This window comes from Vidua macroura, chromosome 5 (genome assembly GCF_024509145.1).
Source record: "Vidua macroura isolate BioBank_ID:100142 chromosome 5, ASM2450914v1, whole genome shotgun sequence".
NCBI lineage: Eukaryota > Metazoa > Chordata > Aves > Passeriformes > Viduidae > Vidua > Vidua macroura.
The window spans coordinates 25184790-25204687 of NC_071575.1; the positions used below are offsets into that span (position 1 = coordinate 25184790).

Genomic DNA, 19898 nt, shown 5'->3' on the forward strand with positions numbered 1-19898 from the left:
TGTAAAGACATATAGGAAGCTTTACTCCCCAGGTTTTTTTTCCTCATTTTCCCCACTGTAAACAGAAAGTCAGGCTCCTTGGCTGTCAACATCTAATCATGTGCAATTGTATTTCCTTTTGCCAACTTTCATTGTAATATCATGCAAGCAAGGAGGAGGAAGCCAAGATCAGTTCATAGCCAACATACTGATACTACTTTGTTTTCTATGCACCTGACACGTGTTTGCCTGGTTCCAGCTCACCAAAAAGTCTACACTGGCCACACAAATTAAACTGAGTTTCAATCTCCAAGCTTTGGGTTTCTTTCTTTGTTTTTAATTTTGTTTTACACAATAAAAAAATAACCTACTTTTAAAAACTTGGCTAAGGCTTCTTCCTTAAAGTTTTATTAGTTCTGCTGCACAAAAATAAACCTGGCAACAAAATCTCACAGCTTTTTCGCGAATCCCTCATTATTTGGATTTTTCCGAAAGCATCAATATTAAAATTGCATGATTGCATAAGGAAGTGAAGTTTGGGCACAGATAAAGAGGCCCAACCAGAGTTTATTTCTAGGCTTGTCGTTGCTTCGTAGACCCAAAAGCAATCTCAAAGTCTTGAAACCTGTGAGCAAGTAAAGACACGCTTATGGCTTGAATAGCAAAAGTGAGAGTCACCAGGGTTAGGGTTACCTCCACGCCTTGCCAAAATTAAAAAAAAAAAAAACAACAAAAACTTCTGCTAAAAGGCTGCACAATGTTTTGGAGTTTGAATAATGAATCTAAGCATTCAAAACCCTGCAGTTGTGCATTCTGCCGACGGCAATGGCATGCAAGCATGAGAGGCTTTCCTTGCCACCTGGAAAGATAACACCCACCCCCAGCAGCACTGCACCACAAACTGCCATCCCACTGAGATGGCCAGATGGCTGTCTCAGCAAAGAGACAGGTCTTGAAAAGCAAGGACTTGCGCCAGTGGAAAGTCTCCTGTTCTCCAAGAGACACGTTTCCTGCCAGAACTGTGAAAGATTCCCCCAACACTTCTGTTCCCAGCATTCACACACTGAACAGTAGGGATGATGATTATTTAGGAGGTTTGGCTGTTACCAGAGCATTCTGTGGAAGAGCAGTGACATTTCTACTGCTAACTAAGCTTCCCAAGCCTACCTACAATGCTGGGATATACAAGCCCTGAAACTGATTGAATGCAGTTAATCCTGCTGGGACTGCCACACTGACTTGTCTTCTCCAAGTTAAAGTGTATAAAGTGAATTTATTCTGCTCTGTATTTCAGAGTTCACACTTCAATTTAGAGCAATTCCATGGAGTTCAGCAGTGCTGCTCTTGCTTTACAGCAAGGTAATAAAGATCATAATCAAGCCTTGTATGCTGCTAAGGTATTTCTTACTCGATCATGTTGGGAAAGGTATATTCCTCTCATCACAAAGGCATGCGTAGCTAGATACCACGTTGTGTAAAGATTATTTCTCCTGATGTGGCTGGCTCTGACCTTAACTGGGGCATTTGAGCACCCTTACAGACTAAGCATAAACAACAAAATGCTTTTCAGAGGCAAAAACTAATTTAAAAGAATCCATTTAACTTGTATTTGACAGCTAGAAGAATGCTGGTTGCTTGCTTGCTTTTAGATAGTGAGGTTAATGACCCTTCAAAAACAACTCCAAAATATGCTGTGGTGACATTCCATGAACAGTGAGGGCTGGGAGTTCCCTTTTAATTTCTTTTTTGGTAGTCAACAGTAAGGGAAATGATGGTTTCAGTAATTCATCTCCCTCTTCTTATACATGCATATCCAAGTGTCAAACTTTATATACTAAAGCAAAGCTAGAGCTGTACCCATATTCATCTGTGCCACTGCTGAACTCCCTGTTTTACCCAGGGATTCCTCACATAAATCATTAATATCTTGGTGGTTAAAATAATATTATATGCTTGCATATCCAAGTTTATTAACTTAGAATGAGTCTGTAAATAATGTGTAAATGTTGGAGGTAAAGGAAATGAAGCTATAAATAGCACAACAAATGAGCTACTGAAAAGATACACTGTTCATGTCACTGCTCTTGTAATATTGAAAGAAAAAAAAAGAATGGACACACACTTGTTAAAAACATGTCTATTAAGAGACACATTTACAAGAATCAGTGTTTTACACAACTTTCTTTGGCCAAATTTCAATTTCAGTTTATATGGTCCTTCACCAGGTTAAGACTTCGACCAGTCTTCTAAACCATAACTGAGTTTTCACCTTATTCTGAAAAACAGTCAAGATTAAGTATATAATAAATTCAGGAGCTGAAGAAACAAGACCAAAAACTGATTTATCATCTGGGACTTCAGCTGAGGACAATCCCAATTTGTTTTTTGTTTCTGCAAAGATATAAACTCATTGCTAAATGAATGACCCTAATTACTGGACCTCCACTTTGAATTTTTTTTTAGATACAGCATGTATAAAAATATTTTTAAGGGGGAGAGAGAGGGAGGGAGGGAAGGGGGGGAGGAGAGGGGGAGAGAGAGGGAAAGGGGAGGGGGAAAGAGAGAGAAAGAGAGACAGAGAGATGCTCATAGGAAATGTAAACAACAGCCAGCTAGTAATTGAAAGAAATAATTGTTTCCCATTATCTCTGACAGGCAAAGCCTAGATTTAAAGTGAAATTGCAAAAACACAAATTATGCAAGACATGGTTTCCATCTAAGCAAAAGAAGTCTGTTTCTCTGAATGTTGCAGTTTCAGAGTTGAGTGCACTCATCTTGGGACAAGCTGCTAGCCAAGCTGGACCACATGTATTCCCACCAATTTTTTAACACTGCAAAAAATGCATTTGATTTTCACACAACTGGTAGCCAAAGCTTTGTCTAAATAGACATTGTCCATGCAATGCACGCATTTAATTTAAAGTATATTAGTCAATTGAAAACTGCACTACTCAGTGAGTTAATACCCTGTAGTTTCAACAGAATAAGGTTTCATAAGCAGTTCAAGGAGAAGAAGGCTAGTGGGAGACTAGTTTAAATGAAATAAAGCCTGTGAAAATAATTAATTATACCATGTACTCCCAAAACCTAATAAAAACAGAACAGTCAGAACAAGTCTCAAGCAAAGTGGCCAGCAGATACTCCAGGGAATGGATCTGGCCCCAGGACTGTGGCCTGGTTGGCCAGTAGGAAAGTGCTCTGGGCATGCTGGGAGCTGTGCAAGAGGACAGGCAGGCATGATCAGGCTTGGCAAGATTAGGTCAAGTGAAACATCGCAGAAACATGATTGCAGAAATCACATCACTGACAATCTCCATCAATGTATCAGCAGGCTGAGCATTCAGAGTTTCACCATCATTGTGCAGATCCTCAGCTGAATAAATAGGCATGACCTGCTGAGCTGTGGTCCTGTGGCTCCAGCAGCGCCTGTGCTACATGCAGCCACTCAAGTGAGATACTACTCTTACATGAAGGGAACACCTGGCACCTACCAAGCTGGCACCTACCTCAGATCCTGACCAGATCAGCAATACAGGAGGTGTCTCCACAAGGAAGGAAAAAAGTCATTACCACCATCAGAGGGTTAACTTAGATGGGTTGAAGCCATGGCCTTGTCTCTGCAGTTGGAAGCACTGAGCTCTATACTTGGGCTGTTTGAAAAAACTCCTGCTCAAGCACAGACTGAAAGTTCTCCCAAGCTAGTTGCGAACTGGAGTTCTCCCCGTTCCATAGTTTTAAAAGCTTGTACGAATAAAAATAGTAAAACAAGCCATGGTCTTGACCCACCGTTTAGCACCTGTTGCACTTCAGCTCAGTTCCAAGCAGAAACTGCTAGAGCCTAAGGGTCAAGAGCAGGGGGGAAGCTGTGATTGATTGAATGTTTAATTGGGTTGTCATAGATCTTTTGATATCCAGCCCCCCAAAATTCTGCAGTACTCCAGAGCAGCTCTCCAGATTCAGTGTGACAGGAGTCAGTGATGTGCTGCTGTCAATAAGTACATACACTTCATGCTTACTTGCTTTGCCTAAAGTACAAATCATAAATAGTTGTATGTGACAAATTCCTCAGTATTGAACCTTCACGGCTGCCAAGCAGCATGCTGCACAACAGAACAAGGAGGGCTATAATTTTCTTTTCTTCGTTTTGTTATTTGACCTTCAATTTTTCAGTTGTCCTTGGATCGGTCTGGAACTAAATATAGTCTTTTCAGCATTATTTATATGTTTAACCCACAGCTCCCCACATGTGTCAAGGGACTATCACAACACTCTTCTAAATTGTTTTAACAGCTTATTTTAAATTGAAAAATGTCATTTTTGAAAAACCATTGTCAATTAATTATGATTCCACAAACTCCAACCAGCTCTCTTGTGTTTTATAACAATTTGCTCACAGCCTACAAGACAAAGCCTCCAACTTGCTCAGAGAAAGCTTTGAAACTGCCTAGCCCTTGAAAATGCTGACTGATCTTTAAATGAACACAATGATAATGATTTTGGCCACCAGCTATTTACAAATGCAATGCAATTTAAAATTAAAACTCCCATAGATGGATCAGCTGCCTCCTTGGGGATCAACAGTCACAGGGGTTGAAGCATCCCTTAGTTTGTGGAGATACAATTCATTATTTAGAATTGGAACCAAAACCCACCACATTCAAAGGAAGTCATTAGTGTTTGGTTATATACAGTAATTCCTCCTGAACTGAGCAATATATTTTTCAGTCAAAAGGTCTTTCCTAAGCAAGGAAAAGACAAAACCGTCACTGTAATGATACTCTGTGAAACCTTGAGAAAGGACATTTTCCGCCTGGGGGTGGGGGTCGGGGGTGGTTTTCTGGTGTCAATATCATCTACAGAGCTAACCAAAACAACAAAGAGCTGGGTGGGGGGACAGGTACAGGGGCACACATGGACACACACAATTTCTATCACATAAGAGAAATTTCCCCTATATCATCACATTCTGCAAACAGCATCAATTTTCTTTTATTTACATAACCAGTGTGAGCAACTTCAGAGAAGGATTTATGGTGCAGCTTGGGTTTCTGTGTGGGTTGCTCTTTTACTGTATCAATATTATGTTTAACAACATTTTTCAGTCAGAAAAATGTCCGTGTGAAAGTTGAAAGGTGGGAGAATAATGTTCTCAGGTAACAAAGAAAAAAACCCACAATACTGTTTTATCGCTAGTCTAAGCAATGCAAAGCAAATTCAGCCTATGAATTTAAAGGGCTTGCACTAGTAAATCAGCTTAGAGCTGTTATTTAAGAGTTCAGAATTCCTTGGATAATTAATGAGACAGGCTGTCCATGTAAACTTTACCAAAATGGTTTTACATCTTACAGTCAGCTCTATAACTTGACCCTAAAGAGTGCCACCCAGAAAAACAATCAGACACAGCTACCAAAAATTGCGACAAGATTTCCCGTTGTGAACCATCCCCTTTAAATCCAGATTTTCAAAAGAACTAAGCACCTAAAATATTTCACTTCTGTGGGGGGGGAAAAAAAATCAGCTATGTTATAACACAGCTTTCATTTCCTTAAAGCTCTGAGTTCAAGCTCCATAGATACTGCAAGCCTAAATGCTCAGACATAAGCAAATAACCTTGGGAAACACTTTCACAAATATAAGTTTTTTTGGAAAAAAAAATATTCATGTGCACTTGTCAGTCAGGGAAATTTCTATTGAAATTTTTTTGCTACTCCCTAACTTTACCAGGGCAATTTAGCAAAGTAACAGAACTTGGTTCTCACACAAGTTTGAGACCGTGTTTTGACGATTCAGTAAACTCAGATTTAGGGCAAGAAGCCTCTGATTAAAACCATCTCAGCCATACCACACAAAGAATTGATTTGGTAGAAAAAAAGTTCTTTTAACTTAAATTTGTTAATATGGAAAAGTGAACTTCAAACCAGGTACAGCCTTTGTTCTCCCAGTAGCATAGCAGAGATGGTATCAATTACCTGTCTTGCACCCCAGTTAGATAAATCAAAATTGTCTCATGTGCCCAGCCCTGTCCTGATGATCTCTGCCTCAGAGAATGATCTGGTGCTGATGAGTGTGAACCCACAGCCTGGTGCTGCAGTAACAGATCCTGGAGGGCTGCGGAGAGACTGCAGTTTTTCAAAAACACAGAACAACACATCAACACCAGAATGAAGATATACAAGGTAAAACTGAGGCAGTGTCATAAAATACACTCAGGGTCAATAGCTGACGTCTCTGTTATAAAAATTCTATTGGTTTTACCCAAAGTTATTTCCTTAGCTGCCAGGAGTCATTTGGCTAGAGATGGGATAAGGGGGTTGCTTTGGGCACTGAACATGATCCTCCAACGATCAGATCAGTTATGTTTGGTTGCTCATTTAGAAGTTGTTTGCCCTGAATCACTTGCTATGTGTTTATTTTTAAATGTCAGTGTATTCATATGTGGATACTTGCAAGGTGTTTACATGAAAGATCTCAGGAGCTTTTGGGATGTGAAACCACATTATTTTCCTTCAATTCTAAGCTGTGCTTTATCAAGATGACCAAAAGTAACATTGCCAAATTTTACTGTCCTCCTGTTCCCCCACTAGTTCCAGGTTCCTTCACATCTCAGAGGCTACTCTTTATGACAAAAAGACAGCCCATTAACCTAGCAATGTTCAAACTTGTATCACCTTTCTCTGCCCCTGCAAGGATAGAAACTACTCCCCCAGGCTCCAGTTTAGGAACATCTGGCTTGGCCACCCTCCTCCTGTACAGAAGCATGTCTCAGGAGAGGGAGTTGAGCAGAAAGATTCTGCTGAGATAAGATATACTTGCAGCTACACCTCTGCCAAGGGCTGACCTGTGACTATTCCCAAGCTTCTTGAGATCCTGCCATACACTTTACCTACCAGCTCTTCATCCAGACAACCCTCTGCTCTTTCCCTTGCAAGATCTCCTTCCATGGCACCTCGGGGTGTCAACCCCACCACTTCTGCAACTTTTGGCCATCCACCTCAGCCTTTGAGGTGTTCACCATGGCCAAACTAAAGGGAAGCAAGAGGTGCCATCAGCCAAGGGCTTACAACAGGCTTAAGGGGCCAATTCCTATTGCCTTCCACCAATCTCATGCCTGCAACAAGCTTGTGCCCAGCCTCAAAGCTGCTGCAGCACTGGAGGGGATCTCCTCACTGACACAGGGACACATGCAAGCACACACAGGGCAGCAAACTCTAAATGAGCCTTTTTTTTGTTGTATTCTCATCTCTGCCATGTTTATGAGGCACTCAGCCTCCCTCAGATTATTTCTGTCCCTCATTCTCCCATGGACAAATAGTCCAAACCCATTCAGAGGGAAGATGCAGTGGCTGTGACTGCAGAGTTCCTCCAGTATATCCTCTAGCATTGCTAAATTACACACTGTTAAACAACCAAGCATCTCAACTTTATTAGTAATCTTATTATTACAGCATTGTAAAAGAAAAAAAAAAAAAGTGGGGTTTTTGTTTATTTTTTTTATGATGAAGCTGCCACTGTCAGGAGGAAACTTGTGCTTTGCAGACATGGAAAGGCACGCACGTATTTGATATGGTGCATTGCAAGCTGCATGGAATAGAAAGCAGCTGGAGGAAAATGGCTATAGAGAAATGGTTCTCCTGGGCATCATCTGTTGATTTGTTTTGTTTATAGAAGGAATGAGATTTTTATCTCTGCTCAAAATATAAAATGCTTCCATGGCACTGAGCTCACTGCTTGGCTATGCTCTCACTCAGGAACATAAATAAAAAGGGGGAGAATGAGGAAGAAAAAGGCTTTACTGCACAGAATCCTAGCAATGTCAAAAATTAAATAGAAAATGTCCACCAGTGACACAGTTAAAGCCTGAAAGAGGAACTAAGCCACCAAGCTACCATGGAAATAAAGGCCTTCTTACCATGCTTGTTAATGGTTAGAGTCTCCTCAAGCTGAGGAGGCAGGTTAGGGATAAACTACCCAAATCCCAATTTTCAAATCCCAGACTGAGTCCTGGCAGGATGAACATACTTACATTGTAAATACACCGGTCCTTATGAGATTCATGGCCTGAGAAGGCACAGGTTCCTGCAGTCCTTCCACCATCTTGTGCCCACCATTAAAATTCCAAGCTCGCTCTGCAGCCTTGCTTGGGGAGGTCCCTCACTCCTCTGTGCCTGACACCCAGGATCTGATGGTCTCTTTCAGTTAATAACAGACAACATCTCTGTGTCCTAGGAGAACACCAGATGGCTGCTTTTCCACTCAAATTGAGAGCACTTCCATTCATATTAAACAAAAGTTACAACTCAGGAAAGAAAATATATTGTGAAATCACTGAATACTTAACTACTCCTAAAAATTTAAACTTTTTAAAAATTTAAAACACAACTACCAAGAGACACAACTGCCAAGAGACACAACTACACAATCTGTGAGAAATTACGTGAAGTCTAAAACTTTCTAGTAGACAAACAAATTTTAAAATACGATTCTTCTGAAATAGGAAAGACTCAAGGTTTGTTGCCATATCTAGGAATAGTTCTCGTAAAACTGAGGATTCTTTATCTTTGTACCACCAATTCCTACCTCTGAAGAGGGGATGAGAGAGAGCAAGCCAGATACACAGAAGTGAAGGCTACTGAATGTTACTCCAGAACAACCCTGTTTCACGAGCTACAAGAGGGGATCTGAAGCCTTTCTGGACCCACCAAGAGATGTTTGCTCTTTCCTGAAGCTGCTGGCCAGAGCTCTGACCTGAATGGCTACTAAGCAACTATTGGTCAACTCAGGGTCCCATACTGAGTACAGTTCATCATAGCATTCAGAGACATTAATCAGTCCAGTACAATAAGGTTACACTCACTGAAATCTATCCTAACATAAATATGCAGCTTCTCAGTTTTGCTACTATGAAGCTTGTACTGAGAACTTTTTGGGAAAGATTGCTTCATCATAAGCCATGATGAGTATTTCAGAAAATCTTAAAACTGAGATTTGTTAAAGTCTTTGGAGAACAAACAGATCATATCAATATTTTAAAGATGGAAGAGGGCCCTTGCAGTTTTTGACCACCATAACTCTCTGTCTGTCATGCTAGCATGCATTCCACTGAAGATGCTTTAGCTGCTCCTTCCTCTCCCAGGATGGCTTTATTTCATGTCTTTCCCACATTTCAAACCACGTGCCTCGACAACCTCTTCAATTGTTGTAGCTCTACTGAAAGGGTGTTTACATAAAAGCTCTTTGGAGCTTTTTGGATGACAAACCACAAACATGCATGCACAGATTACATCAGATTTATTGCCACCAAGTAAACTAAAACAATAACGAGGGTTATAGGTTCAGAATTCTGCCAAGAGTTCTCATCCAAGAGCATTCATTCAGCAGGAGCTTGTGATCATACAATTACCAACTACTCATCTCCTCTAAAGTCTACTGCCTTTTCATCCTTCCGATGCCCTCAACTCATAAAAAGCATCACAAGGTTTTTAGTGGCTGAAAAGAACTATTCTTTCCAAGGAAGTAGACTTTACTTTGTCCATATAAGCAAGCACACAGACATCACCCCATTTCCTACTCCCAACACATATCTCAGTTCAGCTCCTTTCTTCCAGCCTCAATTTGCCCTCATGTACTTGACCTCAATCTGTAGCAACCATCTGCAAATTTATGGAGTCATATCTCGCTGTCCCCAGTCATTCTTTCCAGTCTTTTCCCTGCTATTGCTGGGCATCCATCTTCTTTTCCTACCCAAGTAAAAAAAAATAATATTACAAGTTTTGCCCTTTTCCTTGTTTGCTGCTTCCTTGCTCCCCCAACAACTTCACAGGTTCTGCAGAACCATGAAAACAGCACCTAGCCAGGAAAGAAACTACCAAAGGAATGGAAATGAAGAATCTCCCTCATGCTAGATGATCCCTTCATTAAAACTCTCGTATTCCTATTGGCCTGCACATCACTCCAATCATAGATAACACATGTCAAATAAACAAGTAAAGCTTAAAAAAAAATTGTCACCAATGTAAGCAATGGCATATAAAGCAAGAGAAGGAAGAGGCAGACATGGAACATCATTTTCTCAAGCTCCTCTGCTATTCCTGGGAAAGTGAAATAAATGCATATCCAAACCCAAACCAGAAAATATTTTGAGCTCTTTCAGCTGCTTCATAGCAGTTAGCACATACTGAGCTCATGGAACAGTAAATTTTGTTTTCAATAGGGAAAAAAAAACAAAAAGAGAACTAGGGAGATAAGAGAGAGAAAAATCCATCTAAAGATTTTGGGTGTATCAAGGGGAACTGATAAAAAACAATTTCTCAATAATATGTCAATATTTTAAAATAGTTTTTAGACAGCTCCATTAAATACTATATAAAACTCCCCTACAGAAAAGCAAGGCATGGCAATCAAAGGCATAAATTACCTGTGAGCCAGCAGTGAGGACAAAACAAACATTGGTATGGATGAAATCTAATGCAAAGACAAAAAGGAGTGAAGAAGAATATGGGCAATTTTTTAAAATGATGGGAGCAATGTTAAAGGAGACAAGAAAAAAAAGAGAGCATAGATCTGTATTTCAGCATTCTGAGGACTTCTAACCTGTCAAAACTACAAATTGTTTTAACTTTTCATTTAAGAGGGAGCAAAGGCAGGCTGGCAGGACACTTTGTGTGCTATCTGAAAGTGGAGTGACAAAAATCCACACACCCTGGAGCACAGGAGGAACAACAAGTCCCCCCAGTGCAGGGCAGTTACAGGAACTGCAGTATGCACCCCTGGGGTTCAGGGAAGAGCAGAGCTCATGGCAGTGTTTGAAGACTTTGCAGCAGACCTGAGAGGCCCCTCTGAGTCTGGCAATTAAATGCAAAGACACAGCAAGAGACAGCCCCAGTGCAATGGATGGAGTGCTGCACTGCTTGCAGAGCCTTCTCTCTGAGGAACTTGTTTACATTGCCTTCTCCCATCATCTAATTTCAATTCCATTTAAAGCACCACCAGCAGGGTATTAAGTCCTTCATGTTCCTAATACTGTCAGTAGATGGAGGCAGGAGCTCCTAGAAGATAATTTAGAGTACCCAAAATCAATTTGAGAGGGGCCCACATATCCCCAAGTTAAACAAAGCAACCTACCCAAAGGCAAAGACCAGATCAAAAGTTAGAACCAAACTGTAGGTCCAGAAGAGCTGAGTAAAACTCCAGAGCAGGCTCTCAGGCAGAAGTTGCCTGATGGAGAAGTCAGAGTACTTCCATCCCTTGCTGGTCCCTCCTGCCTACACAACCCAGCTGAGACTAGACCCAGGCCATTCCAAGCCCCATGGGAGGTGGAAGCAGAAATTGGACGGCTCAGGGGCTGAGTTCAGCTCCTGTTTGCTCTTGAGCTATTTGTGTGCATTATCCAGCTTTGCAGCTCACTCCATTGGACATGGATCTAGAGACCATAGCAGAACACAGATAAATATACCAGGTTTGTGAAAGGAAGCCATCCTATCCCTGAAGGTCTGCCTTTACATACTATTTAGGCTCCAATCTCCACTCACTAAAATCAAACTATACTTTAATTTGGGATTTAATGGAGAAAGGCATGAAAAAAATTCAGGGAAAAACAAAAACCACAAGGAATGAATAGGCTGGAGATTGAGTTTTTTACAGATTTTTTAGGATAAAGTGCACCTTCACAAAAGCAAAAAACGCAACAACCACTTGAGTGCCTTCAAATAAACACTGCTGGGCATGTAATCCCTAAATTGAAAACAAAACAAAATGAGCAGAGACAGTTTCTGAGTTTTGTAGTGCAGTGCAACAAAGCAACACCACAACTGCACAGCATGAAAGGCCCAACACTTGTCTGGATAACCAAGGGGTTATAACAGCCTCTGAGTATACCCCAGAGAACCTAGGGACTGAAGCTGCAATAGCAACAAGAGAAAACTGCTCTGCTTCTTCCCCCAAAAGTAAGATAACTTTGTTTACTTAAAAGCAGCATCATCAGGGCACTGAGTGAACTTCATTCTGGATGATCAAATCTACACGAATCTACTTTGTTTTCAGAGGAATAAAGTATTTAGTCATATGTGGTATGGCACCTTTCCCAATTATAATTCAGTAATTTATTCTGTTCCTTCTCAAGCTCACCTAGAGATGCTTGATTTAGACAAGGCCATATATTGCACAGCTGTGGGATCAAATTATGTTTGACACATTAGTGGGAATTACAGATTTGCTTGATGTGAAACTGCATGACAAAGACAATTCAGAATCTTTTAGATTTTCTTCTATCATCAACAGTGGTTTGCTGATGTTTCCTGTTGAGTCAGATCCTTCTAGCTTTTCTGATGGGACATTCAAATGAAGGGGAGGGAAGCAGAATGATTTCCACTGATAATGGCCATTTTAGGAAAAAAATTTAAAAAATAGAAACACCAGCTGGGGTTAACAGAAGATTAAAAACCCCAAAATTCCCCAGCCTTCTGACCCTGTAAACCTGATGCCGGGCTTACTGCAAACTGAGAAGCTACAAGGATGTAATAGGGGAAGCCTCATTAGGGACCATAGCCTGAGATTTCAGCTCAGAGGTCAGGCTTTGCTGGTTAGAAGGATGTGGGAGACAGAGACAAGTCCAGCAGCCAGAGTCCAGCAGCAGTACAGGAGCACCAGCCCCTGAGCACTCTGTGTCTACAGAGCTGTGCCTTCTGCCAGAAAGGAAAATGAGAGGCTTTGACACCTGAGCATTAGGATGCCTCTCTGAACCTCTCACCTCGAAGAGCCTGATAGAAGAGCAGAGCTGTACATCCTTCTGTTTGTTGATGCTCCACACCCAGGCCTGTTTCCAGCCATAGTGGTCTTAACAGCCCTGTGCCTTTGATGGCAGCAGTGGCAGGTGAAAAAGTTAGGCCTACCTACCTAGAAAGGATGCAAGTTTTATAGTGCCTGTGTTGCATCCTGGGGTTCAGGTTTAGATTAGGGGTTTTTAATTTGTGTTAGATAGCCAAGTTCTGTAATCCCGCACACCCCCCATGTTTTCCCCTCCCCGCGGTGGTTCGCTCCTCGCTGCGTGCTATTGGAGCTTACCCCAGTCACTCCTGCAGACACTCCCCATCCTGTCCAGAGAGTTCCCTGCCAGTCACCCCGATCCCGCATCCCCATTAGCCCAGGGACCTGGTAACCACCCCAGCCCCGTCTCAGTTGGTCGCTGTGGTCGACGTCACCACCATGGCAGCCGCCTCTACTGGGCGGGAGGCTGTGCGTTCTCTCATCCCGCCCCCCATAAAATCCTACCCCACCGGAACCCTGGTGCCATTTTCTCCCATGTGAGTGCCGGGAGCAGTCGCGTCTTTCCACCGAACCACGCGGCGTGACCAATAAACCGTTCCTGCCAAGCACGGAGTAAATGGACAAATTCCTTACCTCTTTACCAGATCCCTAGCGCACAGTAACAGAGGCTGGCCAGCCCACGCACCCGAGACATGGAGCCGTGTCCGGGAACCCGCAGCCGAAACCCCGGCAGCACGTGGAAGCTACGCCACAGCCAAGCTCCCGGGGAGAACAAAGCAAACGTCACATGCCTGTCCCTGAGTCTATTCAGAAGTATTATGTGTTAGGGAGAATAATCTACTTCCCTTATAACTGCACTTAGACCATAAACCTAGAGCTCTAGATGCCAAATAACTTTTGTAAATAGTGATCTTTTGAGGGGCAAAAGTTGGTCCAAGATCTAGTATTAGGTGGCATTTACTTTAGGAAAAAGAAAAAAGAAGTTTTAGCTAACTCAATCCCAAACAGTAAGGTTCTGCAAAACCTTATGACCAGAATGCAAAACCTTAAAACCAGACTGAAGTTTTTCCTGGAGAAAGATGACCTCTAAACTCTCCCTTTAGAGCCCTTTCCAAAACCACAGATGCAAAGTAATGCCAAACAAGCAATGGTGTTGAAGTGACCTGTATGGAAATACTACCTTGTCCTGAGATCAACTTCTGATGTGGTTTAGTGCAGGTATGGCACCAACTGATAAACTCTAACACATGTGCCCCATTGCCTGTCCTCATCCAACTGTATGCAAATGACTTAAGATCAGAGGAGGAAAAATATTAAGTTTAGTTTTCATTCTTTTTTATCAGAGACTGCAAATTCTTTGGGTCAGAATTTACTTGTTCTGCACTGGGTGGGTAGTACCTTGATCTAGGGAGACCCCAATCTCTAAGTCTCTCTATACTTGTCTCTAGCACAAGTAATCATTAATATTACTTCAATGTAAAAATGACATCTTTCTGAATTACTTAGCTTTTCAGAAACAGACAGAACACCACTAGTTTATGTTTTGCTATGTTTGAAAGCATGCAATTAGACATGGATCTTACAAACATAAACAAACACTCCCATCCAACGAACATGTTTCTAAAAAACCCCAGGTTTGTTTAGACAAGAGGTTGATAATCCAGTTTGAACACAGGTATCTGAATGCTGTGACAGCTTCTTCATAATGCTCAGCTTATGGTACATTAAACTTTAAAGCAAGATAAACTCCTGCTTTCATTTTATCAAACATCTACCCAGACAGCAAAAGGAAAGATACAAAGCAATGTTTGCAGCCACAGCCAAGCATGGGATATCCAACTCAGCATATGTTTGAAATGAAAATGAACAATATGTTGCATAGATATACTACTGTATTTTTCAATAGAGAATATCACTGGGGTTTGTAAATGTTAACCTCTTTCTTCCCTTAAGAGTTTGGTTTTCTTTCATACCTAAAAAAAAAAACCCTGAGATTCACAGAGATTAGGCAAATAGAGACAGCAGTGCTTGCAATTGAGGAAAAAAGTGCTCTTAAAAGAAACTGTTCTGATAATCAGTTTGGGTGGAAGAAATCACAGCAGAGGACACAGACAAGACATTTTTTAAGAGCACTAAGTGTTATGCCACTGGTATTACTGAACTTTGGTAGTTAGCCATATTATGCCCTTTTGTGGTCAATAAAACAGCAACCTGTCTATCACAATAATAATGATATAGTAGCAGACATCCAAGAATCCATGATAAGAAATCTGCAAGAAGAGACCTTTACCTACAGAGAACAAATAGCAAGAATGGGGAGGCTAGCAGATGACTAAATCCTTCAGGAATGGGGGATAGTGAAGAGGCTTGAGCAGCCTCTTAATTTAACAGATTACCAAAAAACCAACTTCCCAATCAAATCCAAATAGACTGTGTACCCAGAAAGCTTCACAGGTCTTTCTACTCCCAACATTTCATCAACTCCCTTACAAAGCCTCTCCTTAGAGCTGACCTAAGGTCATGTAGAAGACAAACACTGAGAGGTTATAGTTGCTTCCACTGATTTAAAATTGACACATTACACTACATGCATCATCTTCATATTACACTGATGACAATGCATGAGAAATCAGAGATGTGCTATTACAAAATTTGTTATAAAGAGTTATTGATGATCTTCATTGTACCATAAATAACAGCCTAAAAATGATCAAATCATCCAAGTTTCTTCCTAATACTTGCATCTTCCCTGTAAGTTTATTTTTATGCAGCTACAGCCTTCCTCCCTTTCCCAATCAACCCTTTCTTCTCTCCCTCTTTCATATGACCTCACCATACCCAAAAATGTGAAGAGATTGGTTTCATCACAGTTTAGCAAGATACCACCTGCAGCTGAACTGTGACAAATCCCAGCTGGCCTTACAATACACACACTCACAGGGACTGAGGCTGAGCCGATGGACAGCAGCTCAAGGCTGTCATTTAAACCACTGAGTACCCTCATCCACAAAAATCGTGCTAAGGAAGAGCTCAATAACATGAATGTTGCCATGACCACGTTCCTATTCTAGTGTGCATTAGATCTTATTACTCTCTCCTCTACCTGCAACTGCCTTCTGTTGAGCCTTACTAAGTCTTTTACAGCCAACAAGGTGGACAAACTGCCCGTTCTTTGTACTCACATAACAGATGACACAACATGACCCCAATCAATCATAAGCTAACAAAATTTACAACAGCAAATATTCATTCCTCCCTTTCCCCAGGACTGCCCTTCTGAAAAGACACAATCCTGGAAGAAAAAGCTAAAAGAAAAAAAAAAAATAAGCAGTTATTAAAAAATTAGGATAAGGCTTATAAAGAAAACCTCAAAGGAACCTTAAGAGTTATTACATTATTATTACTCCTGCCATACACAATACTCCTGTTTTCTAACTCCTAGAAGAGCCAGATAATCAAGTACACAACATGATTGTAATAAAAACATTCTCTAGAATTAGAGACCTGCATTTCTATTAGTAACTATTTTACACACTGTTCAAATAATTCCTTGAACCCAAGGTTTCAGGCATGAATAAAGGAAGATGTGAGCATGCTTTGAGTTTTACTGATTTGTTTAAACACACAGGTAGTATAAAAAATTCAAAAAAAATAGATTCAAATTAGAAAGTTGGCAAGTTTGAACAACTACCACACTTGCAGATGTGCTTCAAGACTTTAACCTTACAGGCTCAGGCATTGCATTTTACTGAGATAAAGAGATGTGAACAGCTCAGCCACCAGGCAAACCTACCAACAGCCCATAGCTTATTTCATTGCAAGTTTAATCATTGCCAGCTGCCCATTGGAAGAATGATCTATAGGCATCCATATTTAACAAGCTACTTAAAAATAAACTTGAATCTGTAGATCAACAAGATGGATTAGTATAAGCATTGGCAGCTACAAATATAAAACACTTTTCCCATATAAAACTTCTGCTGCCTTTTCTTGATGCTTTCACAGAACTCACCTTCAGCCAGGAAAGCAGAGATACTGAATGGGGTGTCTCTACTGTTAGACAATTTCCCATCTCACTGCTAAGTTGAACTTTTTGAAACTTTTATGGTAGGCCCTCAGTTTAGCAGTAACTGACCACAGCCACAAGTCTGGTTTAACTCTGCAATTAGAGTTAGCTTTGTTAATGGCAAGACCAAATGTGCACTAAACCACCATGTCTTAACTTCAAGGGGAGGAACAGCCTTTCCTAAACTGAACCAGAAAATGAGGCCCTGGGCAAACACACACCAGACAGTACCTAAGATTTACAAGATCAGTTCCAGGTCTTTGGAGATCTCAGCACATCTGGACATGAGCTATGTGGAAGTATCAGGCTATTTCAAATGATTCACAGGTGGCCAGATCTCAACTGATCTGCAGCTTTTCTGAACTGTGGATGTGCCTCTGTCCTCCCTCTCTCCCCCGTAATCTCATAGAGATGCACAGGTCTACAGCTAAACAATGATCTAGAGCTACTGTTCTTTTTCCCAATAAAATTCAGAGGAGGTAGGAATTGTATGTTTGCAATTATTTGGGCAGATCTTGTTAAGAAAGCAGGCTCACCCACCTATTTGATACAGCAACACACATCAAGTATGGGTTTGACTCTTTTTAGTCTCTCTAGGCCTTCTCTGAACACAGAATAAAGTTGAACAAAGCTCAACAGGGTGAAAGAATGACAAAATAGATGCAAAGTGATCTGTCTTTTACATTGCTACAACCATTGTGCTAAACTAATGGTGCCATCACTATTCTCTTCTAGGATAGCTTTGGATTTTTGCTGGATTTTTTTTTTTTTTCTGCAACAGTCCCTAAAACCTTTTCTTGAACACCCATACAATTGCAAAAAGCCCCATTATTTTACTGGGAGGCAGGATTTGAAGAGAAATGCAAGTGAAAAGTCAGAAAAACACTCCCAGTTCAGCTAATATAATTTCTGAAAGAAATTGTCAGGACAGGGGGGAGATTGTTTTTTTGTTTGTTTTTTTTTTCAGCACAGCTCACTGCATTGCCTACTGTGCTAACCATTACAGTTGCTGTTGTTCTGATTTGTGTCTACAAGTCAGTGTGGAAAGAACAAGAAAGGAAATTCAAGCAGCAGTTAAAGTAAGTGTCTGTGCACTTAAGCCAAAGAACAAGTGTGCAGCACAGTAGAGAGAAGAGGTCCAACAAGTACTTGGTTTCTTTTTGACCGGGACCAACGTTCCTGCTGCCCAAAGAAATTAATAGGAAACCAACAAATAAGTTGTTAACTTAGAAGACAATTTTTGTTAGCATTTGGTAAAGCACTTACAAGACAATATTGCAAGGAGAAAACTCTCTAAAAGCATAATGAGTTTTGTGAGTATTTATTGCAGTCTCTTGTTCCAAACCAACTCCCCCTCCGTTTCCCTCCTAGGAAATTACCTTCCAGTTTCCCCTCATGGATGAGACTCTACAGATGCTGGGTTTCAGCAGGGTTTGTGTCTGATGTGCAACCCATCTCACCACTATAACTTACCAATACAGCAGGACCAGAAAGATTGCCAGCAAAGCCAGGGTGACCGTGGTACTGTTCATTTCTAGGGAGGCAAGTGCCAGAAGATCTACAGGCTCCATTTTCCTCCACTACAGCTCCAGCCTTGAGTGCTGTGTGCAGGGGAAAGCCTCCACAAGGGCTGATAAAACCTTCCACAGCTAAATGAATGACATCTGCAACAGAACAGGAACCGAGAGCAAAAACATGTCAAGCACAGACTGCAAACCTTTCTTCTTCTCATCGACTGCACACTCTGAAACAGAACTCAAGGTTCCTTGAATGGCAGAATGTAGCAATTTCCCCCCTCCCACTGTTGCTGACTGTCATGCCAGTAAATATTTACATATCCACCACTTGAGACATCAGCGTTGCTGAGTAGGTTTTTAGACCTCAAGTATGGGAATCTGGGGAATGTGTGGGTAAAATAAATGGGGAAGACAGCCTGACCATGTTACAGATCATGGAAGAAAAATATAAAGGCGCTTCAGGGGTGCCCTGACATACAAACAGTAGAGTTCTCTAACGTAACTAAAATAGAGCATTTTTGCAATATGAAACTTCATTGGCACTTAATTTCCAAGCTGGTCATACCTTGTAAGAATGGAACAAACTTAAACTATCACAAATAAAAGGAGGAATTAGAGGAAAGCTGGTCTAATGTGACTTCTAGAATGCATATAAAAAAGGACCAAATGAGCAGAAAACCCCAATTTTTTGGGGAAGTACCAGATCCATAAGTCAGCATCTGCCATGCTAGTGAGTCCACACAAACAGCACTGCTTGGCTGTATCATCTCAAGTTCATGAGGGCTACAGCAAATTTTCCTGGCTCAGTGCACTGTCCCCCTTGGAGGTATCACTAAGCAGTCTCTCCAGAGATACTTTGGCTACCCCTACATCGTATTTCTAGTATCAGGTTTAACACCAATATGGTCAAATCTACTATCTCTGCACTGTGGCACAGTCAGGCTGCCACAGTCCCTAGAACAACCTGCACACAACAATCAAGTTTTGACTGCAGTTCTGGAAATGGTTTGTTCACTGTATATGAATTCTTCAGCTTTCTTCCATATTTTCCTGCCTGCAAACCTCATGCCTGTTTTAAGCATCTGATCCAATCCAATTAGAAAGGTAAACCAATGAACACACCTTGAAGCACTTCTTCAGGAGAAGTCCACCAACCTGTTATACACTAAAGTAACCATTCCATGATCAAAAAAATCTTCAGGGCAACAACAACAGAAGCAGCAGCTTGCACGTAAATACCTCTGCCCATGACAAAATTCCCTGAACTGTCCACTATTGTTTGTCACTTATGAAACTATAAATTTTCATATATGTGCTTCAGAGTTTCCACCCATCCTAAACAACCTATTTGAAAGATAAGGAAATCAATGTTATGCAAAAACTTGGTTTGTGAATTATATAGCAACCTTGAGAACCAGAAATTCTGTAAAATCTGATTCTCATAACATACCTGATGAAGAGTGGTTTCTTCTCTTACTACCCCAAGACAATAGCTTAGATTTAATGTACAAGGCTTCTCCAATATCACTCTATTACACTTCCTGCTTTTATCAGAGAAGTTAATATTATAGGTA

General features: G+C 41.0%; 1 protein-coding gene across 3 annotated transcripts in view; it reads right to left on the bottom strand.

Annotated features, from left to right (window-relative positions):
- The window catches only part of TBXAS1 (thromboxane A synthase 1), a 229573-nt gene extending 211079 nt beyond the window's left edge, over positions 1-18494 (bottom strand). The window contains exon 1 of one of the 3 annotated variants that reach the window (XM_053978548.1): positions 18281-18494. In XM_053978548.1, coding sequence (XP_053834523.1) covers positions 18281-18378 — 98 coding nt within the window. In that variant the 5' untranslated portion in view covers positions 18379-18494. The remainder of the gene's footprint in view (positions 1-18280) is intronic. The other 2 variants (XM_053978547.1, XM_053978551.1) reach the window with 2 other exon arrangements.
- Between the last annotated feature and the right edge of the window lie 1404 nt (positions 18495-19898).